Source organism: Dendropsophus ebraccatus, chromosome 6 (assembly GCF_027789765.1).
Source record: "Dendropsophus ebraccatus isolate aDenEbr1 chromosome 6, aDenEbr1.pat, whole genome shotgun sequence".
In the NCBI taxonomy this organism is placed as follows: domain Eukaryota; kingdom Metazoa; phylum Chordata; class Amphibia; order Anura; family Hylidae; genus Dendropsophus; species Dendropsophus ebraccatus.
In genome coordinates, this window is record NC_091459.1 from 140,567,885 (window position 1) to 140,593,259 (window position 25,375).

General features: G+C 45.8%; 1 protein-coding gene across 2 annotated transcripts in view; it reads left to right on the top strand.

The window, feature by feature from the left end:
- SMC6 (structural maintenance of chromosomes 6) overlaps nucleotides 1–25,375 on the top strand; it is a 55,776-nt gene that overhangs the window by 15,720 nt on the left and 14,681 nt on the right. For both annotated transcript variants that reach the window (XM_069973139.1, XM_069973138.1), the window contains exons 8-19: nucleotides 187–288; nucleotides 1,654–1,773; nucleotides 2,551–2,649; nucleotides 7,372–7,518; nucleotides 7,640–7,728; nucleotides 10,155–10,319; nucleotides 10,570–10,748; nucleotides 10,918–11,119; nucleotides 11,820–11,934; nucleotides 13,841–14,001; nucleotides 22,280–22,415; nucleotides 23,321–23,401. In XM_069973139.1, coding sequence (XP_069829240.1) covers nucleotides 187–288; nucleotides 1,654–1,773; nucleotides 2,551–2,649; nucleotides 7,372–7,518; nucleotides 7,640–7,728; nucleotides 10,155–10,319; nucleotides 10,570–10,748; nucleotides 10,918–11,119; nucleotides 11,820–11,934; nucleotides 13,841–14,001; nucleotides 22,280–22,415; nucleotides 23,321–23,401 — 1,596 coding nt within the window. The remainder of the gene's footprint in view (nucleotides 1–186; nucleotides 289–1,653; nucleotides 1,774–2,550; nucleotides 2,650–7,371; nucleotides 7,519–7,639; nucleotides 7,729–10,154; nucleotides 10,320–10,569; nucleotides 10,749–10,917; nucleotides 11,120–11,819; nucleotides 11,935–13,840; nucleotides 14,002–22,279; nucleotides 22,416–23,320; nucleotides 23,402–25,375) is intronic.

Below are 25,375 nucleotides of genomic sequence, written 5' to 3' on the forward strand. Positions count from 1 at the left end.
CCTCATAGATTGTAAGCTAATAATAATAATACTATTATTATTATTATTATTATTATTTATTATTATTGCTACTGTAACCTTATGGAGTCTCTGGTACTATTTCTGTTCCACTCTGTAGCCTTATGATGTGTTTCTAGCTGTTCTCCAGTTTTGTACGATTAATAAAAATTCAAGCTTTTATTTTAGTTTTTTATGAAGGCGACACAGTTAGATCAGATGAAGGATGATTACTCCTACATCATGGAGACCAAGACCAGGACTCGTGATCAGATCAATTTTGGAGTAGAGGTAAGATGCTCTTCATCACACAATAGAGCTTTAGTGGAATCGCAGGTGCTCCCCCTAGGTAGCTCCTATAGCCAGAGTTATATGCATTGGCCAAGACACGCAATCAGTATTAGGGTCCGTTCACACTGTGGAATTTGCACCGCTTGAGATTTCGCGCAAATTCCGTAATGTGAATGGGCCATTATAGTGTACAGTCCCATTATTACCTTCTCTGTCTATCTGCAGCCTAATCTAACTTAGGCCTAGTAAACTCCTATTCATAAGGGACTTTTACCTTTTTAGTTTGAATAAACTATATCAGGGATGGGGAACCTTTGGCCCTCCAGCTGTTCCAAAACTGCGATTCTCATCATGCCTGGACAGCCAAAGCGAAGAGAATTGTAGTTTTGCAACAGCTGGAGGGCCGAAGGTTCCCCATCCTTGAAATAAACCTTTTACCTCTGTATTAAAATACACAATGGTTGGCATTCTAAATGCAATAGGTTATAATAAGTCTAAGTATAAACTATGGCCATATTACATGGAGCGATAATCGAATAAAGACAGCAATCATCTAAAGAGCCGGTCATCAGCTGACTGTTGTCTTTTAGTACGTTTACAAATCTTCGGCTGCCAACCACATGGCTGCACATACATCGATGATTATATGTAAAAATAAACACAATAAAATATTATTTTTTTACCTGTCCATGCTACCGGGTGTCCTTCAGCCTTGTCTGTTGGTTTCCCCTGTCACCACAGCTGCAGCTCTCACTTCTTGTCCAGTCTCTGAAGATATACGCTGCTCAGTCAATCATTGGCCGAGACGGGACAGCACTGTGGCCAGTGGTTGGCTGAGCGGCCTGTAACTTCTGAGGTGGACCAGATGTGATTCTGCAGCTGTGGTGACTGGGGATCCCACAGACTAGGCTGGAGGACACCGGGAAATGTGATCGGGTAAGTATAAATCCTTATTATTTTACACCAAAGCAAGGGCTAACACATGCATACACACACATATATATTTTATTATATAGCCCTTACTGCATGATTATCAAGCTGTGTAATAGGCTCTGTAAGAGAAAGCCGATCTAGCAGATCGGCACTTGCTTATTGGGAATATCAGTCTGTGTAATATAGCTCTTAGTCTCAGGTCCTATTACAGAAATGATGACTTCAGTGACCGATTCCCCGCACAGCAGACACAAGCTGTGCCTATTGACTTAGAAGGGGTTCTGTCTTTTTGTTGTGTTTTTTTTTTTTTAAGGGGAGAATGCATGCTGTTTTGTTGTTCGTGTCGGATCTGAGAGAATGAGATGGAGCTCTTGATGGCAATATGACAAGCCATAATCGTTTCAATAAAGGTTGATTTTTATTCCCATGTAGAGACTCCATGAGCTGAAGCAAGAGTGCATGGAGAAAGAGGAGAAGTTTAAAAGCCTGGCTTCACTATCGGAAATGAAGCTAAAGCTGGAGGAGCTCAAGAAGAAAATGGCCTGGGCATTGGTGAGTGTCTCCCTTACCCCTTTCCCTATTTCACAGGTTTTTTAGATATACTTCTTAAACTCAACTGAATCACTAGAAAACTAATGTTTACTGGTTTAAATGGGTATCTCAATGTCAGCCAATGGAGATTAGGCATTGTATAGTGAAATATTATACATTCGTCCTATATACTCTATCTGCCTGACTTATAGGAGGCTCCAGATCTGTTTGGCACTTTTTCTTGTAGCCATTTATTCAAAGGGAATCTTATGCCGCCTTAAATGAAGGCAGCATAAACTAGTGACAGAAATGCTGAACAGATCGGTGTATTACTTACATGATTCTGTTTAGCCGTTCTCCTAATATGCAGGAGAATTGGATTCTTGCCACACTCCTCCCTCCGCCCTCCAGCTGCTGATCGACAGCTGACTGCCTATACACAGTATGGAGAGAGAACTGCCAATCAGCAGCTGGTGGGCGGAGTCTTCTGCTTCTCATGAATATCCAGGACTACTGAGCTCATGCACATAATGTAGAGGACTACTTATTGTCCATGTTATTTAGGAGGAGATCTCTGGATCAGCTGCACAGAACAGTGTAAGTGATACATCATTCTGTTCAGCTTCTCTGTCACTAGTTTATGCTACCCTGTTATAGGACACTATAAACCTACTGACAGAGTCTCTTTAATAGGTTTGCGGGGTCAGTCAGGGGTCCCTGCGTCAAATATAACAGAAAAGTGTGGGTGTCCAGGGTGCACTGACCTCTCTTTTTTTTTTTTCATATATAAAATTTCAGGTGAACGAAGCTGATAAACAGATTGTCCCCTTCAGGGAGCAGTTAGCTGCCGATGAGGGACGCGTCGCCAAATTTGAGCAGAAAATCACTGAATGGCAGGTAAATGTTTTCTAAGGGGCATGGTAAGTTAGTGCTAGTGCACACTGAGGAGTACAGTTGCCTAAAGAAACCCAGACAGTAAAGAAGGCCTATGAATTAGAACAGGACCCATGCAGATTACTATCTTGGTGTTGTATGGCCAGCTCTACAACTATGACACCCGGAGGGGGGGGGGATACCAGGTTATTAGTTAGAACAGGGGTGGGGAACCTTTTCCATGTCGAGGGCCGGTCGGGCATTTATAAAATCACTCGAGGGCCGCATACCGTGCGCAGCAGGGTAGCGTGGGTTTGCAGCACCCGGGGCAAGGCAAAGTATTGTTCCCCTAATGCCCCTGCTATTGTAGTTAACCCTCTGTGATGCCCCTTGTACCTGATGTGAATCCTTATTGATACCCTGTAGCCTGAGTTAACCCCCCAGTCATGTCCCTGGTAGCCTAATTACCCCCCACACACCCAATGATGCCTCTGGTAGGCCTAGTTAATCCCCCCAGTTATGTCCCTGCTAGCCTAGTTAATCCCCCCAGTCATGTCCCTGCTAGCCTAGTTAATACCCCCAGTCATGTCCCTGGTAGCCTAGTTAAGCCCCCTCTGTGATGTCCGTGGTAGCCTAGTTTAGCCCCTCAGTCATGTCCCTGGTAGCCTAGTCAGCCCCCCGTCATGTCCCTGGTAGCCTAGTTAACCCCCCAGTCATGTCCCTGGTAGCATAGTTAACCCCCCAGTCATGTCCCTGGTAGCCTAGTTAAGCCCCTCAGTCATGTCCCTGGTGGCCTTCTTAACCCCCTCAGTCATGTCCCTGGTGGCCTTCTTAACCCCCTCAGTCATGTCCCTGGTGGCCTTCTTAACCCCCTCAGTCATGTCCCTGGTGGCCTTCTTAACCCCCTCAGTCATGTCCCTGGTGGCCTTCTTAACCCCCTCAGTCAGGTCCCTGGTGGCCTTCTTAACCCCCTCAGTCATGTTCCTGGTGGCCTAGTTAAACCCCCCAGTCAGGTCCCTGGTGGCCTTCCTAACCTCCCAGTCAGGTCCCTGGTGGCCTAGTTAACCCCCCAGTCAGGTCCCTGGTGGCCTAGTTAACCCCCCAGTCATGTCCCTGGTGGCCTTCTTAACCCCCTCAGTCATGTCCCTGGTGGCCTTCTTAACCTCCCAGTCAGGTCCCTGGTGGCCTTCTTAACCCCCCATCCCCCCCAGTCATGTCCCTGGTGGCCTAGTTAATCCCCAGTGCCTGCCCCAAATAAAAAATAAATAAACATACCACTCACCTTTCCTCCGCTCCCACGCTATCCAGGTCCTCTTCTCCCTCCTCTCTTCTGTGCCGGTCTTCTCCTGCAGGCGGCGCGCGGTGAAATGACGTCATCGCGCGCAGCCCGCAGGAGTCACAAGACGTGCGCCGCTCTGTTGGGGAAGGAGCCGGCACAGACACAGGAAGATGCTGTGTATGCCGGCTCCTGCCTCACCACCGCGGCGCACGTGACAGGAGAGCCGCAAACCGCAGAAGACGTGTGCCGCTCTGGAGGAGAAGGAGCCGGCATACACAGCGTCCTCCTGTGTCTGGTAACTGTCACAGACACAGGAGGAAGCTGTGAATGCCGGCTCCTTCTCCTCCAGAGCAGCGCATGTCACAGGGGTGCCGCGGGCCGCATCCGGAGGTGTCAGGGGCCGGATGCGGCCCGCGGGCCGGAGGTTCCCCACCCCTGAGTTAGAGGAACATGTTATACTATTTACTACATATAGGTTCCAAGCTACCTTGTGAATACCACCACCAATGAGCACAGTATAACAGCAGGGGCAGAACTAGAAATGGCCATAGCAAACTTTGCCATCCCTGACTGACCACTAATCCGTCAGGTGTCGTCACAACTGCAAGTGCTGGTCAGGAGTACAATCAGTTAACCCCTTCAGGACCAGACTAATTATATTTTTTGCGCTTTAGTTTTTTTCCTCCTTGTGTTTAAAAGGCCATAGTGCTCGCATATTTTCACCTACAGACCCACATGAGCCCTTATTTTTTGTACCACTAATTGTACTTTGCAATGTCAGGCCAGATATCCCTCTGGGAAGGACCCAGCCAAGGGTGGCTCCTGTAAGGAAACCACCATATTAAGTGGCCTTATAAGTCAATGTTATGACAAGGGAAAAACCAAGGCCAGGTAACCATCCACATACAGCTGTTTCGGGGTGTTGCCCCTCATCAGTGTGGAGCAGGATTCTGGCTAGATGGGAGCAATGCCTAGTAGAGCCATAAGAGAAACAGATCGCTGATCTCAGGGAGACCAGCCAAATGATAACACTGACAGCTTTGGTTTTTCCCTTGTCATTACATTGACTTATAGGGCCACTTAATATGGTGGTTTTGGTGGTTTCCTTACAGGAGCTGCCCCTTGGCTGGGTCCTTCCCAGAGGGATATCTGGCGAGTCCTGTGTTTTGAGACTCTTTGAGGCTCCACTGGCTCTTCTTTTGCATATTCATGTTTCCCAGGGGGCAATGCACCTAGGATTTCACTGCATTGAGCGCTTTCACTAGCAGCCGGCAGTGTTGTCGTTTGGCTGGTCTCCCTGAGATCAGCGATCTGTTACTCTTATGGGTCTACTAGCCATTGCTCCCAACTAGCCAGAATCCTGCTCCACACTGATGAGGGCAACACCCCGAAACAGCTGTATGTGGATGGTTACCTGGCCTTGGTTTTTCCCTTGTCATTACATTGACTTATAGGGCCACTTATTATGGTGGTTTTGGTGGTTTCCTTACAAGAGCTGCCCCTCGGTTGGGTCCTTCCCGTAGGGATATCTGGCTAGTCCTGTGTTTCGAAACTCTTTGAGACTCCACGGGCTCCTCTTTTGCATATTAATATTTGCATAAAGTACGCTGCAAAACCAGGAAAAAATTAAATGAGATGATGAATTAAGTGTGATGAAATTGAAAAAAAAACAAAACATATTTTTTAAATTTGTGGGGTATTTGTATTTACTTATTTGTTATACATGTTCCTCAAGTTGTTACGATTACAATATGTAACTTTTATTTTGTTTGATGGCTTTTAAAAAATTAAAACCTTTAATGTTCCTTTAAAATCGCTCTATTCCCAGGCTTATAGCGCTGTTATCCTTTGGTCTATGGGGCTATCTGAGGTGTCCTTTTTTGCGCCATGATGTGTACTTTCTATCGGTACCTTGATTTGCGCATATGCGACTTTTTGATTTCTTCTTATTACAATTTTTCTGGAATTGATGCGACCAAAACTGCGCAATTTTGCACTTTGGAATTTTTTTGCTCTTACGCTGTTTACTGTGCGAGATCAGGAATAAAATAAATTAATAGTTTGGGCGATTACGCACGCGGCAATACAAAACATGTTTATTTTTATTTAAAAAAATGGGGCAAGGGGGGTGATTTAAACTTTTATTAGGGGAGGGGATTTCTTATTAATAAAACTTTATTTATTTTTTTTTACACTTATACTAGAAGCCCCCCTGGGGTTAGGGTTATTCCCCCTGGGGTTAGGTTTTTTTTACCCCCTGGGGGACTTCTAGTATATCCACACTGATCTCTCATAGAGGTCTATGCAGTATAGTTATACTGCATAGATCCATTAGATAGGCACTCTATTGCTTTTGGCTGCTGCAGTCGAAAACAATAAAATGCCGAGCTGGGATCAGCTCCATTACGACGCAGACCCCGGCCGGGACCAGATGCGGGGATCGCTCCTCCGCAACCACCCCCCACTAGACACCAGGGAAAAGGCAAAGGAGCATTTTAAATGCAGCTGTCAGCTTTGACAGCTACATTTAAAAGACTAATTAGCGGGCACGGCGATCGGACTATGCCTGCTAATTGCCGCGGTCCCGGGCTACAAGAAGCACCCAGGATCGCGGTGGTTCAGAACGGGGTCGCCGCGCGGCCCCCCTCTGAACTCCCCCACCTGTATGAGGACGTATAGTTACGCCCTCATGTGGGAAGGGGTTAAAGAGCCAATTGCGAATCATGATAGCTCAGGGGGCCCAGGGTATCGTAGGAGTGGGCCGTGGGGCCACCAGATGCGATGGGCCCCATAGCGGCCGCTATGGCTGCTACAGTGGTCATTACTCTCCTGTCTGACAGCAAATCTAAAACTGCTTTCTGTTCCAGGCTGTGTTCCTTCACCAGTAAAACAGCACAGTGGTATCTGGCCCAGTTTTTAGTGAAGCCCATCTCCTCCTTCTCACAAACTTCACAATGCTCCTAAAATGTCTGTTTTAGTTACTTCTTCTCTTCCCTATGAAATAATTGTGGTGCATGTGACAGTGTTCTGTTATTTACTAGAATTGTATGACTACATAGCCAACTGGATGTTACTAGTCGGGAGTGGCCCAACACAGTCAGTTCTGATTGGATAGTGTCACTGTGTAGGGACCCCCCCCCCCCAAATTGGTAACACCCATTTGGTTATTGAGACATACATTTATAGTAAGAATAACCGAGGAACAGAACACCACAGAGCTATAGATATATGTGATCCAGAATTGTCATTTCATGGGCATTGCATTTATTTCCGAAAACAGATCAGGATTGGTGACGGGCCCTCTATATGTTTGTATTTATTTAATTTTTGCACCTTTTTACTTGGGCTCTGTAAGAACACCTGATGCCAATAGTGGTCTTGACCTCAGGGACACGTGAGAATTAATGTTTGTCTAGTGGGCACACATGCCATTTCAGTAACTTTGTGTTTTGTTTTCTTTTTTCAAGGACAAAGTAAAAAATGCCCATGAAAGTTTCCTGACCCTGCAAGACAAACTAGAGGAGATCACCCGGGACGCCCAAGCTTTAAAGCCTCAGGGTATTGCTTTGAAAGATGGCATGCAACAGAGAAAACGTGTTTTTCATGAATCTGAGGTCAGTCGAAAAACCAATCAGGAATGAAAAGGTTTTCCCGAGAGTAAAAGAACCCCAGCAAGAGGGTATGGCTATAACCATTTTCTCTTAAATTCGCTAACTCTGTGTTCTTTATTTTAAGGTTTTGTATAACCGGTTCAGGATGGAACTAAGACGTCTTGAAAGGGACGCCGAGCAGCTCAACAGACGTATTCAGGAGTTACAAAACAGGTGCTTGCATAGGAACTATAGGATAGTGTTCCCTTCATTAAAAAGAGGTTCTGCGGCAGCTTCAGTGTATTGTACATTACTATTCCCTTGTTTGGTGCAGTAACTAAACATACAGCTACTGCAGACCTTCCTTTATCGAAATAATGAGGATTTCTCTTACAAGGGTATTTCACTCATACATAACTTCTGATATGTTGCTGCCCATGATGAGACTAACAATTCCTTCCATACTTATTATCTATTCAGTCCCCCAGTTTTCAGCTGCTGCTTTCCGCTGAAGACACAAAAATTTGTGTGAGCTTTTCTCTCTGTCTCTCCCTCCCTTCTCAGACGGCTGATGTAAACAAGTCCCCGGCAGGCTTTATCTGCAGCATTGTAGCTTCTTTGTAATGCTGGGTGGGTTATTCTGAGGTCAGGGTGCCAATGAACTCACTGTGATTCTTACAGCATTACAAAGAATCTTTAATCTTAAGATTTCTCTGGTGAATTCCTGCCAACAGCCTACAGTAACTCCGCTGCTGAAGCCTTTAAAGCGAATGTACCCGCAGGTACATCGCTTTAGGATTTTTACATCAATAGGCCGGCAACAACACAGCGAGACTGGTGCCGTGGCCCTTTTTTTGAACCGCGGCCTGGTTCCCGTGCATGGCACCAGCCTGGCCTGAAGAACTGGAGGCGCCCCCCCCGGCCCCCAGTCTGACAAACCCCTCCCCTCTCTGACATGGGTCCATTGACTCTAGTGAAGCTGCGTCACACTGGGGGCAGACTGGCTCACCTCCATTGCTTTGAGCCGGGCCGGTGCCTGGGAACAGACCAGTGCCATTCACAGGAACTAGTCCATGGTTCAAAAAAAGGACCCCCGCGCTGGTCTATTGATGTAAAAATCTTACAGCGATCTACCTGCTGGTACATCTGCTTTAAGGCTTGATTCACACGTACCGTATCCGCAGCGGATACCTCTCCTGTCAGTTTCAATGTCATCATTGTCATTACAATTGTCATCCCGCTGCGACTATGTAAGTGCCACCCCCATTAACCCCCCATCGCTAGGAAGATACTTTACCTGCTCCACAATCCGGCTGCATTTAAGGCTCCCGGAGGTCCTGCGCAGCCAATCTGTGATTGCGGCTGGGGCCGTGCACTGATTGTCTGTGCGGGACCTACGGGGATAGGGAGCCTCAAATGCGGCCGGATCATGAAACAGGTAAAGTGTGTTCCCAGCTGCGGGGCGTTAAGCGGACCGCCATTTACATACGGATGTAATCACATTGGAAATGACAGGATAGGTATTTGCAGCGGATTTCGCTGTGAACTCGCAGCGTGAAATCTGCTGTAGATACGTTTATATTAGGGCACTTAGAATGCCTTCTAACTCCCACTGATCCCCGCCCTGGTGTCCTGATCGGTCAGCTCCTTTGTACATGGCATCCTTTATCTTGTTAACCTGTGCCCAAATAATGGAGCGAAGGTGCAGTGGAGAAGGCAGGGGGATGTGTATTGGACAGATTAATTTTATTTATTTTTTTGCAAAAATGTATGAGCATGGCAGAAGCTGGGGGCATTTCTACAGTGTAGTGTTAAGACCAGCTCCTGAAATGCCAGACTTAGGGCCCTATTACATGGGACAAATATTGTGTGAAAAATGTTATATAGTTTGAATTTAAACAATAATCGCTCTGTGAAATTGCAGGCAACGATTGAAAAATTGTTAGTATGTCGTTGATTTAGATCTGAACCTAAAATCATCGCTAATAGTTCGCTGTAATTCCACATTCGTTCGCTCAAGTTCCGCATTTGTTCACTAATCGTTCAGTGTAATTGCACATTGTTTTGCTGGAATCAGATGGAATAAACGATCATAGTAACGATCATAACTAACGACTATTGTTCTGTGTAATATGGTGAACGAGTTCAGGTTAACGAGAAACAATCCCGTTTGCAATCGTTTGTTAGTCGTTAATCGTTAAAAATCGCTCCTTGTAATAGGACCCTAAGGGTACTTTTACACCAGACAATTATTGGCCGATAATCATTTAGTGTAATATTTCATGTTTAAAGGCAACGATCAGCCAACATGCACAATGTCGGCTGATCTTTGTTTTAAAGGATAGACCAAAATCACGATCCCGATAGCGACAATCTGCCGGCCCTGGCTATGTGTAACAGGAGCGGCGGGTGCAGACCGATAACCCAGGCATCCTTTCCTGCAGCTTCCCCGCTGCTCCTCCCTCTCGGTGTTGATGTGTGTAATAGCACAGACAGCGAGCGGAGAACGAGGAGCAATCGAGTGCTGACATGACAGGTTGGCCCTCGCTTGCTCCTAAATATCTGGCCGTCTAATTTTTTCCATTTTCATTACCGCTACCATTTACATCATAAAAGATGAGTGCTATTTTCTAACCACTGTCTCTCTGTCCTCCTGTTAGTGTTGATAACGTATCCGAGAAAGAAAAGATCGCAAGACTAGAAGAAATAAACCAGCTGAAAGATCACATAAAAGCACTTCACGACCAAGACATCACAACTTCTGAGCAGATCAACCAGTTTCAACAAGCACTTTATAGGGACAAGGAAGAACGCAATAAAATAGTGTACGTCCTAGACTAATCCTTCGTTTATGTATAGTCCAGTACTTATGTTGGCATTAGCATGAACACTGCTGTTAGTGGTTGGATTATACCTTTTTATTCTGCTCCAATTTTTGGAAAACTTTCAGGGCAGTGTAAAGATGCAGCACTGTTATGAAGTGCTGTGAAGTGTGCCACCCCCCAAACAATTACCAGAATACTAGTTCTGTAAAGTGAAGATTAACAGCGTATCCATTTTTATTGTCCTTAATAGTGACGCAGAGCGTGAGCAAAAACAGAAGGTGGAAGCTCTCAAAAGACAGATAAAAGAATTACAGGATGGTAAGACGGACAGGTTGAGAAGGTTCGGACAGCACATACCCACTCTACTTGCAGAAATTGATGAGGCTTACAAGCAGAGACACTTCAGGGTGAAGCCTATTGGACCAATAGGTTTGTTCTCTTTATTCTAATGATCACTGCTGCTGCGGAATCTGTTGGCACTATACAAATAAATATTATTTATTATTATTATTATTATTATTATTTTTGGGATTGAGTGTAAGTAAGCTTATTGCGAGTCTTTGGGCCCTCCTCACCCTCATGTTTTCATGTTTCTTAGGTGCCTTGATACGCTTGAAAGACCCCCAGCTGGTGGTTGCAGTGGAAAGCTGTCTGAAGTCTCTGCTCCAGGCCTTCTGCTGCGACAATCATCAGGATGAGAGGACTCTGCAGAACCTCATGGCGAAAGTCTTCCCGCATGGTCACAGGCCTCAGATTATTGTCAATCAATTCCGGGATCAAATGTATAACGTTTCACACAGGTGCGAAGGGAAATTCACCTAAACTGCGTCCTTACAACCCTGCTTGTTAGTGGACGACATAACAGATGAGAACTGTGCAATCTCTTATAGCTGTGGTGTTCTGTTCCTCTGTAAAAATGTATGAATAAATGGCCAACTGGATGTTATCTGCTGAGGGTGTGCCCCAACACTGTCAGCTGTGATTGAGTAGCCTCAGACAGTGCAGGTCTATATGACCGCACCACATGGAGGATCTCACGCTTGACCTAACAGGAACAGGAAATACAGAGTAGGTTTAAAGGGCACTTCCCACTCCCACCTTTTCTGGTTCCTGTCAAGATCAAGTGAAATACAGGGATTACCTGTGATCCAGCCTAGGGAATGGCTCTGGGTCCTTCCTGCTCTCTGGCTCTGTGTCATGTCCCCCTTTAGATGCCTCGTAGTCCCGACCTCCTGCTGTGCTTGAGTGTTACTGTGGAGGAGCATCCATGATGCCACTGCCCTTGCGCGCACGTGCCTTTTCGGACGGCGCGTGACGTCAGACAGGCACTGACATTCTGATGCCCCTTGGCGGCCCTGGAAGTTTGGGGATCGCGACGCTGTAAATGCATTGTAGTATTGAACGAAAATAGCGGTGATGCTGGATAGGATAGATTAAAAAATTAATGGTGACGCTGGGTTAGTATGTTAGCTCATATATGCTTTATACTTTTACTTTTAGTGCTGTGGTTCATCCAGACTATCCAACTGTATTGACCGCTTTAGAAATTGATAATCCTGTAGTCGCCAACTGCTTGATTGATATGCGAGGAATTGAGAAAGTGCTGCTTATAAAGGTAAGTGTCTGAATTCTCTGCATTGATAACAGAATGGATAAAAGCTGTACAGGCACCTCCAGTGTAGCTGCACAGTGTGAGCTTTTATCTCTGTCTCCCCCTCCTCACCCCACCCCACCCCCCCTTCGGAGACTGCTCGTGGACAGTCCCTGGCCTACTGTCCCTTCACTGTATCTAAACTCTGTGATGCAGGGAGGCTTTAACACTGTCCGAGTATCTGCAATGAGCGTTGCTAGAAACGCCTCTGCGGCCCATAAAAAGTTACACCAATCAGCTGAGGACGGGGAAACGCCCGATCCTTGGCTTATCTGGTCTTTAGGGCAGGCTTTTAAATTTATTGTTGCTGGCCACACAACATCCCATCCTGTGTAAACAGTTATGTGCGGCTGCCAACAATATCCATGCTGTCAGTTTAAAGGGGGTTGTCCTGCGAAAATCTTTTTTAAATCAACTGATGTCAGAAAATTATATAGATTTGTAATTTATTTCTATAAAAAAAATTCAAATCTTCTATACTTATTAGCTGCTGTATGTCCTGCAGGAAGTGTTTTATTTTCTGTCTGACAGTGCTCTCTGACATCTCTGGCCGAGACAGGAACTCCGTCTCGGTTTTCTATGAATCCCCATAGAAAACCTCTCCTGCTCTGGACAGTTCCTGTCTCCGCCAGAGATGGCAGCAGAGAGCACTGTGTCAGACTGCGTGACATACAGCAGCTAATAAGTATGGGAAGACTTGAGATTTTTTAACAGAAGTAAATAACAAATCTATATAACCTTCTAACACCAGTTGATTTGAAAGAAGAACCTTTCGCTGGACAACCCCTTTAAAGATCACAAGCAGCAGTGTATACTTACAATCAGCACTGCTTGTGATCACTGTTGCGCCAATGATATAAGGATCGCTCACGCAACCCGGCCCCCTCAATTTGTCGTGCTGTGTAAAGGCATTGTAAACTAGCGCCAGTCTTTTTTTATTTGGGGTTGACAAATCGCAGTGTTTTAAAGGACTCTCAATCACAGTAAGGTCACAAGTATTTGACCTTAGATTACCTCCAGGCTTAAAGCGTAACTGTCATTTCAATGTAACTTTTCTGAAAAAAACTATAAGCAAATGAGTTTCCTTCTGTACTCCGTTTTCCTACCTCCCCCCTCGCTTCAGAAGAAGCAGGATTTCTGTGACCATTATGGTCTATGGAGAGGGGAGGGTCAAGGGGATGAATGAGCACAGAGAGGAGAAAAGGCAGCCCTGCACAGCACAATATCCTGCAATCTTCTTTTACTAAGATCCCAGATAAGCACTGACCTTTCTGACCTGTGAATATAGTATTTTATGTGCCCAGACAGTCTACAAGGAGCACAGCTGCTTCTCTCCTCTTCCTGCTCTCTCATTCCCCCCCCCCTCCATAGGTTATAGTGGACTTGGCAAATCAGTCTTCACCTTGCTCCTCTGTAATGATGACTGCTTTGCCTGGTAATAAACAGATAAGAAGTGTGGGGGAGTGGGGGCTAGGACCGTTTTTTGCCCAATAAAATCTATTACAGAGTTTCTTTAAATCGCTTGTAATATTGAATTCTTCAATAAAAATTTAAATGATAGCTACACTTTAACAGAGTTATGAATAAGCTGGCGAGGGACACTCTTTACATGAGCCGTCTTGGAAGGGTGGGAGGGACACACTTTTCTGTGTCTTTAGCAGAAAACAGCAGGCTCAGAACTGGGGGAAGGAGACTGAAAAGGTAATGACAAGTATGGCATTAATTGTTAGTCTCCAGGAGGGAGGATGATTCCACATGTATTTCACCTAACCAGATAACATACTGATGATTGCTAAGACTGTCGGCTATAACCTGTAGTACTACAAGTCACTAGAAGTGTCACTGACTCTTGGATGTGTCTTCTCTCCAGAATAACAGTGAAGCTCGAGAGGTCATGCAGAAAAGGACTCCACCGCCAAACTGCAGAGAGGCTTTTACTGCTGATGGAGACCAGGTCTATCAAAACCGCTATTACTCCTCCGAGTTCAACAGAGCCAGATTTCTGAGCCGCGATGTGGAAGGGGAAATCGGGTGGGTGATCCTTTTATGACATACATAAGGGGAAGGGGTTTTCTTTTGAAGACTTAGAAGGATCACTAAGAGCTTTTACTACTTCATTAGTTTGTCATATAAATGACTGCCATGACTTTGCTACCTGTCATACGGCGCAGTCTCTGCAGGATACATGTATGGCCGGTTGCACCTTGCTCTAGTGAATACCAGCTGTGGTTCACAAGTCACAGCAACTAGCTGGTCAGTGAACAAAACTGACTAGAAGTTATAAGCCGAGCATGGCAATGTATCCCTCTAAACAGTGTTACGTATTTACTGTTAAAGGGGTTGTCTGGCAGTTTTATACTTTTTTTTAAAGTAGCTAGATTGGGCATAAATGAAGAAGAAAAAAAAAAAGTATTAAATGTTGAATTTTTTTTTTTTACCAGTTGGTATCTGGGTGATCAGACCCCCACCGATTTCTAGATAAAGCTCTGAGGAGTGCTTGGATAAGGCCCTATGACGCCAAGTGATTATCGGCTGTTACGGCCAATAGTCGCTTGGCGTAATAGTGTTAAAAGGCAACGAACGGCCGACATGCACAATGTCGGGTGATCGTTGTCTTTCGGCAGGCCGAATTTAAGTTAAAGCAATAGCAATGTTCCAGGCAATATCATCCGAGCAGCCCCTCTCGCAATGTCTGTGCATGTAACAGCGCCAACAGCGAGCGGGGAACAAGGAGGAAGTGAGCCCTGATCTGACATGTTAATGCTCGTTCCTTAATATCTGGCCAGGTTATAAGGATTATTATTTTTTATTATTAACTGCTGTTTCCCTGTATGTGACTTTACCTCATTACAGAAGTTGCAGATCTGTCACCTTAGGCTAAGGGTGGTATTACACAAAATGATTATCGTTCGAAAAATCGTTCGGATTTGAACAATATTTTTATTGTTGATCGTTCGCAAGTAATAAGACGTTGTTCGCAGTTGCGACGAAAGAACGAATGCAATAACGATAATAATCATAAGTAATAATCATCGTTCCATGTAATTGGGTGAATGATTTCAGGTCGGTCGCCATAGTGGTTGTTTGAGTTTGTTAATCGTTGATCGTCTAAAAATCGCTTTGTGTAATAGTACCCTAAGTTTACTTATGTAAGTTACATCAGCTGTCATCATGTTTTCTATCCTTTTTTTAATAAAAAGCATCAGTTGCCATATATTCCAGGTGGTGCGTCAAGACGCTGCAGGATAAGTTCTGTTGCACGACGTGTCTGGCGATGTGGTGGCACTATTTGCCCGCCGCATGCTCTGACCTGTCCCATGGAAAACTATGTGATCAGTTCTACGATGTGTTTCCCTCTGGTGCTTTTCTCCTGCCCCAGAGGGAAACCCCGCCGCATAAATGTAAGCCCAGCCTAAATAGTCACATGTCTGTTTTTATACATCTGAATGGGGTTGTTCCTCGGTCAGTACGTGGATTTCTGGAGGGCCTATTCTGATTAGACAGTAGCCGGGATTTCTGTGGCTAATCTTCTGTGTGAATGGACTCTTAACCCCTTCGTGCTGCAGCTAGTTTGGACCTTAATGACCAGGCTAATTTTTCAAAATCTGACCTGTCTCACTTTATGCTCTTATAGCTCAGTGATGCTTTAACGTATGCAAGCGATTCTGAGATTGTTTTTTTCGTGACATATTGCACTTTATGTTAGTGGCAAAATTTGGTCACTACTTTGTGTGTTTTTTGTGAAAAACATCAAAATATCATGAAAAATTAAAAAAATTTGCATTTTATGAACTTTGAAATTCTCTGCTTCCAAAAAAAGAAAGTCGTAGCACATAAATTAGTTACTAAGTCACATTACCAATATGTCTTCTTTATTCTGGCATAATTTGGTAAACATATTTTACTTTTTTAGGGTGTTATGGGGCTTAGAAATTTATCAGCAAATTATCACATTTTCGTGAAACTGATTTTTTTAGGGACCAGTTCTTTTTTTAAATGGATTTAGAAGTCTGGTATCCTGAAAACCCCCATAAGTGACCCCATTTTGGAAACTACACACCTTAAAGAATTAATCTAGGGGTATAATGAGCATTTTAACCCTACAGGGGCTGGAGGAAAGTATTCACAATTAGGCAGTAAAAAAATTGAAAATTTAAATTTTCCAATAATATATACGTTTAGATTAAAGTTTCTCATTTTCAAAAGGAACATGAGAGAAAAAGCACCCCAAAATTTGTAACGCAGGTTCTCTTGAGTACAACGGTACCCCATATGTGGGCGTAAACCACTGTATGGGCACACAGCAGGGCTCAGAAGGAAGGGAGCGCCAATTAGCTTTTCCAATGCAGATTTTGCTGAAGAAGTTTCTGAGCGCCAGGTGCGTTTGTAGTGCCCCTGTAGTGTCAGCAGAGAGAAAACCCCCCATAAGTCACCCCATTTTGGAAAGTACACCCCTCAAAGAATTCATCTTGGTGTGTGGTGACCATTTTGACCCCACAGGTATTACAGGAAAGTATTCAAAAGAAGACAGTAAAAATGAAAAACTCGAATTCTTCCAATAATATGTTCGTTTAGTTTGAAATTTCTCAATTTCACGAGGAACAAGAGGAAAAAAGTACCCCAAAATTTGTAACGCAGGTTCTCCTGAGTACAATGGTACCCCATATGTGGGCATAAACCACTGCATGGGCACACAGGAGGGCTCAGAAGGGAAGGAGCGCCAATTAGCTTTTTCAATGCAGATTTTGCTGCAGAAGTTTCCGAGCGCCAGGTGCGTTTGCAGTGCCCCTGTAGTGCCAGCGGAGTAAAATCTCGCCATAAGTCACTCCATTTTGGAAAGTGCACCCCTCAAAGTATTCATCTTGGTGTGTGGTGACCATTTTGACCCCACAGGTATTAGAGGAAAGTATTCAAAAGTAGACAGTAAAAATGAAAAACTTAAATTTTTCCAATATTATGTTCTTTTAGTTTGAAATTTCTCAATTTCACGAGGAACAAGAGGAAAAAAGTACCCCAAAATTTGTAACGCAGGTTCTCCTGAGTAGAACGGTACCCCATATGTGGGCATAAACCACTGCATGGGCACACAGGAGGACTCAGAAGGAAAGGAGCGCCAATTAGCTTTTTCAATGCAGATTTTGCTGAAGAAGTTTCCGAGTGCCAGGTGCGTTTGCAGAGCCCCTGTAGTGTCCACAGAGTAAAATCTCCCAATAAGTCACTCCATTTTGGAAAGTGCACCCCTCATAGAATATATTTTGGGGTGTGGTGAGCATTTTGACCCCACAGGTATTTGAGGAAAGTATTCAAAAGTAGACAGTAAAAATGAAAAACTCGAATTTTTCCAATAATATGTTCCTTTAGTTTGAAATTTCTCAATTTCACGAGGAACAGGAGAGAAATGTCACCCCAATATATGTAAAGCAGGTTCTCCTGCGTAGAACGGTACCTCATATGTGGGCATAAACCACTGTATGGGCACACAGCAGGGCTCAGAAGGGAAGGAGCGCCAATTTACAGGAGCAAAACCGCAGCTAGTAATGGTTATTAGAATAGCGCAGTTACTAAAATAAAATAAAAAAAATGAGATTACAGGTAATGTGGGGTGGTTACGGGCAACCAGGGGTGGTTATGGGCAACCTGAGGTGGTTACAGGTAATCTGGGGTGGTTACGGACAACATGGGGTGGTCACGGGCAACCTGCTGTGGTTACAGGCAACGTGGGGTGGTTACGGGCAACGCGGGGTGGTTACGGGCAACGTGTGGTGGTTATGGGCAACGTGTGGTGGTCACGGGCAACCTGCTGTGGTTACGGCAACGTGGGGTGGTTACAGGCAACGTGGGGTGGTTACAGGCAACGTGGGGTGGTTACAGGCAACGTGGGCTGGTTACAGGCAACGTGGGCTGGTTACAGGCAACGTGGGCTGGTTACAGGCAACGTGGGCTGGTTACAGGCAACGTGGGCTGGTTACAGGCAACGTGGGCTGGTTACAGGCAACGTGGGCTGGTTACAGGCAACGTGGGCTGGTTACAGGCAACGTGGGCTGGTTACAGGCAACGTGGGCTGGTTACAGGCAACGTGGGCTGGTTACAGGCAACGTGGGCTGGTTACAGGCAACGTGGGCTGGTTACAGGCAACGTGGGCTGGTTACAGGCAACGTGGGCTGGTTACAGGCAACGTGGGCTGGTTACAGGCAACGTGGGCTGGTAACGGGCAACGTGGGCTGGTTACGGGCAACCTGCTGTGCTTACAGACAATCTGGGGTGGATACGGGCAACGTGGGGTGGTTACGGGCAACCTGCAGTGCTTACCGACAATCTGGGGCGGTTACAGGCAACGTGGGCTGGTTACGGGCAACCTGCCGTGCTTACAGACAATCTGGGGTGGTTACGGGCAATGTGGGGTGGTTACGGGCAATGTGGGGTGGTTACGGGCAATGTGGGGTGGTTATGGATAAACTGAAGTTCTTATAGGCAATCTGGGGTGGGTACCTGTAATCTGACATGGGCACCGCAATCTGGAGGGGGTCATTGGCAATTTGGGGTGGTCAGAGGCGACGTGTGGTGGTCAGAGGCGACGTGTGGTGGTCAGAGGCGACGTGTGGTGGTCAGAGGCGACGTGCGGTGGTCAGAGGCATCGTGGCGTGGTCAGAGGCATCGTGGCGTGGTCAGAGGCATCGTGGCGTGGTCAGAGGCATCGTGGCGTGGTCAGAGGCATCGTGGCGTGGTCAGAGGCATCGTGGCGTGGTCAGAGGCATCGTGGCGTGGTCAGAGGCATCGTGGCGTGGTCAGAGGCATCGTGGCGTGGTCAGAGGCATCGTGGCGTGGTCAGAGGCATCGTGGCGTGGTCAGAGGCATCGTGGCGTGGTCAGAGGCATCGTGGCGTGGTCAGAGGCATCGTGGCGTGGTCAGAGGCATCGTGGCGTGGTCAGAGGCATCGTGGCGTGGTCAGAGGCATCGTGGCGTGGTCAGAGGGCAATCTGGAGGGGGTCACTGGCAATTTGCGGTGGTTACGGGCAACGTGCGGTGGTTACGGGCAACGTGCGGTGGTTACGGGCAACGTGCGGTGGTTACGGGCAACGTGCGGTGGTTACGGGCAACGTGCGGTGGTTACGGGCAACGTGCGGTGGTTATGGGTAATCTGGGGGGGGGGGGGTAGGGGTAATTTGGGAGTAAACTGCAATTATTACTATAATAAAAAGTGTGTGTTTTATTTTTTTGTATGTTTGTCACTTTTTGTACTTTATACATTCATTTTCACTGTATTACTATGATTACTGTGATATTTTCTATCACAGTAATCATAGTTCAGTGACAGAGACCAAATTGGTCTCTGTCACTTTAAATTTTCAGAGCTTGGCTGGTTGTGAAGCGCATGCGCACTTCATAACCAGCCAGGACGTCGAGGAGGAAGGAGCTCCAGGAGCAGGTAACGTATATGGGGAAGGGGGGGTGACTGGGGGACGGGGGTGACAGGGGGGGTGGGGGGCGACTTGGGGGGTGGGGGGACATCACTTTTTATCCCCTGTCACCAATCATTTATGGTGACAGGGGATAAAAAGTGCCGGGAGCACATGGTACAAGCGATCAGCGGTATATAGTATATACCGCTGATCGCTTGTACCGGGACCCCACAGGGGGGTCCCCGATGACTGCCCCATGCTCTCCGGTGGCGGAGAGCATGGGGCTTTCATTCATTTTAACTTTTTAATCGCTGTGAACCGACGTTAGTCGGTTCACAGCGATGGCGGCGGCCATCTTGGAAATGATGGCCGCCGGGGGAGGGGGGTTAGTTATCGGGGCACTAGGGGGGTCTGATCTGGGGTCTGATATACACTTATTTCATCTCCCCCCGCCGTAGATTCACGGCGGGGGGAGATGAAAGGTGGTGGCGGCACCGGTAATCCTCTTTACCGACGGCCGCCGCTATAACGTTAATAGCGGCGATCGTCGGTAAGGGGGGGGGCCGGGACGGACCCCACACACTGCCCCAACCCCTCAGTTACCTCCGGTAGCCGGGGGGATGGGGTGGGGGCCGTCCCGGCCCCGCAGCCTTATTCTCTGCCATCGCCGTAAAAAGCTGATGGCAGCAGAATAAGGCCCATTAGTGACCGCCATAGAAAGCCGTATCGGCGGTCACTAAGGGGTTAAAGGCGTAGTGCGGTGTAAAACATTTTTCTCCCATTCTGACCCTTTGCCAAAGTTATACATACCCCCCATATGCTTCCTGTACCAGAATGGTCGTTTTCCCTGACTTTGAGCCCCTCTCCAGCTGCACAGGAAGTCCTGTAGTTCTGAAAATCTCTCTGACTGTCGTCACATAGATTTCCCTGTCCTCCATCTTGTGCCAAACGTCAGAGAAGGTGGAATGTGAGTGGGCGGTGCTGGCAGTGAGACAGTCTCTTCTTATTGGTCCCCTTCACGGCTAATTTAAATATGTGGGCGTATGAATTCTTATTGGTGTAATAGTAGTGAGCAGCAGCCAGATTCTAACCCATGTAGAATAGCTGACTGCTAATGTCTCTAATGTGATCTCCCTGTATGTACATACAAGCTCTGCTGGATTACAGCGTCCTGCTGGTGTAGCAGAGATGAGTTTCACTATAGTGCTGCCATGGTCCTGGAGGTAATTTTGCTCCAGGAGCATGGCAGCACCGTAGTGAAACTCGGCTCTGCTACATCATCAGGGAGAAGCTGTAATCCAGAGCTTATATGTGCATTCAGGGACATCACTCTGCCGCTGCCGAACTTCCCCTGGATGCTGCCACCCCCCCTCCAGAGCCCCCCCCTGGCTGGGACATCCATCACTCTGCTGACAGCCCCTCTGGAGCCGGGACATCATCCTGTCCTCTCCGGCCGCCGAAGCCAGGCAATGTATGTTCACTACAGCGCTGCAATGTTCCTGTAGTGAAGCTCAGCTCTGCTACATTGCCTGGCTTCTCTGCGGCCAGAAAGGACAGGATGATGTCCCAGCTCCAGAGGGGCTGTCAGCAGAGTGATGGATGTCCCAGCCAGTGGGGGGGCTCTGGAGGGGGGGTGGCGGCATCCAGGGGAAGTTCGGCAGCGGCAGAGTGATGTCTCTGAATGCACATATAAGCTCGGGATTACAGCTTCTCCCTGATGATGTAGCAGAGCTGAGTTTCACTACGGTGCTGCCATACTCCTGGAGCAAAATTACCTCCAGGACCATGGCAGCACTATAGTGAAACTCAGCTCTGCTATACCAGGAGGACGCTGTAATCCAGCAGAGCTTGTATGTTTGTATGCTGGAGAGGGGGCTCAAAGTCAGGGAAAATGACCATTCTGGTACAGGAAGCATATGGGGGGGGGTATGTATAACTTTGGCAAAGGGTCAGAATGGGAGAAAAATGTTTTACACCGCACTACCCCTTTAAGCTGTATAAGCCAACCAGTATAATGTGCTTACACTTTTCTCTCCTCGTCTTCCTGGCTGCACCACAGGCATATTATAGCTGCCATCTGTGTAACTCGTGCTATGCTTGTTTGGATCAATCGTTTTGAGGATGACCAAAAATAACAAATCTCATATTGAACAGATTATTTATTCCCTTAATAAAAGATGTTACTGCTTTTTTGTCAGATACTTAGGCAGAATCTGTCAGATTAGCAGCTGAAGATGGCGCCCTAACCAATTTCTGCCCATAGGGCATTGTGGTTAAAAAAAAAAATGGACTGGTGGGAATGTATCTCAAGTCTATACCATCTGGTATCCATTTTAAAGGAAAGTATGTATTTGGATCCGCTCTGGATAAATCCTCTGATTAAAAATAAAGCTCTACCTGTAGGGAATACTACAAAAGAGGAGGAACCATATCGCCGCCCTAGATTACAAGAGAGCTATAGGGGTAATGGTGGTCATTGGACCTATCCTATTTTTTTAACCTCAATGACAGCACTGCAGTCAGGGGGAGACTAACCAAGTTTTGGGAGGCTTGGTTTACTGTCCCAGCATAATGGGAGAGGTAGTATCACACCTTCATCTTATGGGAATAAACATTGGAGCAGACCTGGACAAACATCTACTGATATCAAATTAGTTTCCAAGATTGCCCTATACCTCTCACACTCCCATCATCCCTGGGGTTAGTAATAAACCTACAGAAGTTGGGCTTTTTAAGGTGATGCTCCACTTGATTGATCCAATGCATGAATGGCACAAGCTCCACAGATGGCAGCTATATTTTTTCTGTGGTCTAGCCATGAAAGTATTGGAGAAACCATCTTACCAGTAAGTGTTATGTATGGTGTGTCTAGGAAAACTTACAGGAGTATGTGCTTTTGCTTTCTTCAGTCACCTGGAGAGAGAAGTTAATGCCATTGTGAGCCAGTTTTCCACCATTCAGCAGCGAGTGCGTTCCATAGACGGCGACATCAGGAAAAATGACGTCTTACTCCGCCAACATCATGAAACAAAGAAGAGAATACAGGTACGTTATGTCATCTACTGTGGTTGGCACGTTCATACACTAGTGTAATAAATTACTACTCCCCTCATCTACAATACTGCTGGTACTACTCCTCCTACCCTCATCTACAATACTGCTCGTACTACTACTCCCCTCATCTACAGTGCTGCTTGTACTACTACTCCCCTAATCTACAATAATGCTGGTACTACTCCTCCCCTCATCTACAATACTGTTCGTACTACTCACCTCATCTATAATATTGCTTGTACTACTACTCCTCTCATCTACAATACTGCTGCTACCACCACTCCCCTCCTCTAATACTGCTACTCTTTGTATACTTTACTGATATTACTACACCCCTAATCTACTACTACTACACCATAGCTGCTATACCTCTACTACACCCCTTATCTACTATAATACTACTACTACTACACCCCTCATCTACCATATTTCCCAGCTTTAGAGCTGTTAACCAAGTAAAAGAAAACTGAAACAAAAATTCTGCAGTTTAGCACATCCAAATGGGAGTGTCTAACAATTTTCATAATCGTAACGTTGATTTAGGCCATAATCGTCCAGCCCTAGATCACCGTACTAATTGTGGCAGCGGTACAAGGTGTTGCAGCATTCCCCTGTTCACCTCAATGCTGCAGTACCTTACGCCACCTGCTTATAGTACAGTAATTGCAATTACAAGCTAACAGAAAGTTAGAATAGGATAGGCCAGTGGTGTCAGACTCGCTGCCCTCCAGCTATGGCTAAACTACAATTCCCATCATGCCTGGACAGCCGAAGCTACATAACTAGTTTTTTTCCCCCTTAAAACTGTTATAGCCTTTTTAGCCTTTTTTCTGCCCCATGTTCTGTGTATTTACCTTATTTATGACCATTGTGTTGGTGCGTTTTCCCCTATGTAGGTACAGATTAGAGAAGCAAACGCTCGAGTAACAGAACTGGAGAATGTGGAGGAACAGCCGTCCATCGATATATCCACCTTGGTAACGTCTATCGCGTTAATATTAACCGTGGTGAATGCTATATATGCAGGCAGTGGTAAAATTCCCTTCTATTGAACCTTTAGCTGGCTAACTTACTGAAGGTAGGAAACAACTGGGAGAAAGAAATCAGGATTCTTTAGACTTAATTTCTACAGCTGCTGTGCAGACTGTGCATATCTATAGTAACAGATCGCAACCTTTCTTTTATTTTAAGGTTTATTGGGCCAATAACAAAAAAGGTGTGAAGGTTACGTTATGGGTCCATTGAGGGAGTCCTGCACAGACGCGGGATTTAAAGGAAATGTGTCTCCTAAATTTACTGATTAGTCAGATACTTAAAAACAAAAAAATTCTTTTATTATAATCTGTGTTTGTTTTATGGCTTTTTTATTTATTTATTTCACTATTTGTACATTTGTCATGGGGTCTGCCATATTGACTGGGCTGTTTTTTAACAGTATTTAGTGACATGCTTTATAGTAAGACTCATGGACATAGACAACAATAGACACTTTGTCCTCTTGAGATGAATGTAAAACATTACTGAGCGCGCTTTGTGACTTGTGAAGAGGTCATTCCACAGGTAGCTGCTATTGTCTCCTCTATCTACCGGTGTCACATGACGCTGCAATGCTATACAGATCACTTTACAGCAGCCTCCTCTTCTCACCACAGACACAACACGAAGTCTCAGCTTAGTTTTAGCCCCAGTGGTGAGAATGAAATCTGTAAGATCTCAGGATTATTTTATAATATAGATAAAAAATTAGAAAAAAATGTCACCAAAAATTCTGTTTAGCATAAAAACGTAATTTATACAATAAGTCATTTTCTGATGACACTGTCTCTTTAAGCCCGCTCCATAGCTGGTGGGTGCTGGATGCCGTCTCCAGCTAAAAGTGGGTCTGTAATAAAAGACATCGGAGATGAAAAAATGAGCCCTCACTCATCTCCATAGGCAAAAAAAGTTATAGAAGTCGAAACATGGTAATGCAGAGATGCAAAAAATAAGCTATCGTGAAAATAAATAAAGGGTGAAGAAAACATACGTGTAAAATGAAAATTAGGGAGTCTGGAAAGGGTGAGAAAATCCCATGAGATCCTATAGGAAAGAGTGAGGTAATCCCATGAGATCCTATAGGAAATTGTGATTATGAAATCCCATGGGATCGTATAGGAGAGGGTGAGGAGGAAATCCCATGGGATCCTATAGGAAAGGGTGAGGTAATCCCATGAGATCCTATAGGAGAGGGTGAGGTAATCCCATGAGATCCTATAGGAAATTGTGATTATGAAATCCCATGGGATCCTATAGGAGAGGGTGAGGAGGAAATCCCATGGGATCCTATAGGAAAGGGTGAGGTAATCCCATGAGATCCTATAGGAGAGGGTGAGGTAATCCCATGAGATCCTATAGGAAATTGTGATTATGAAATCCCATGGGATCCTATAGGAGAGGGTGAGGAGGAAATCCCATGGGATCCTATAGGAAAGGGTGAGGTAATCCCATGAGATCCTATAAGAAATTGTGATTAGGAAATCCCATGGGATCTTATAGGAAAGGGTGAGGAGGAAATCCCATGGGATCCTATATGAGAGGGTGAGGAGGAAATCCCATGGGATCCTATAGGAAAGGGTGAGGTAATCCCATGAGATCCTATAAGAAATTGTGATTAGGAAATCCCATGGGATCTTATAGGAAAGGGTGAGGAGGAAATCCCATGGGATCCTATATGAGAGGGTGAGGAGGAAATCCCATTGGATCCTATAGGAGAGGGTGAGGAGGAAATCCCATGGGATCCTATAGGAAAGGGTGAGGTAATCCCATGAGATCCTATAGGAGAGGGTGAGGTAATCCCATGAGATCCTATAGGAAATTGTGATTATGAAATCCCATGGGATCCTATAGGAGAGGGTGAGGAGGAAATCCCATGGGATCCTATAGGAAAGGGTGAGGTAATCCCATGAGATCCT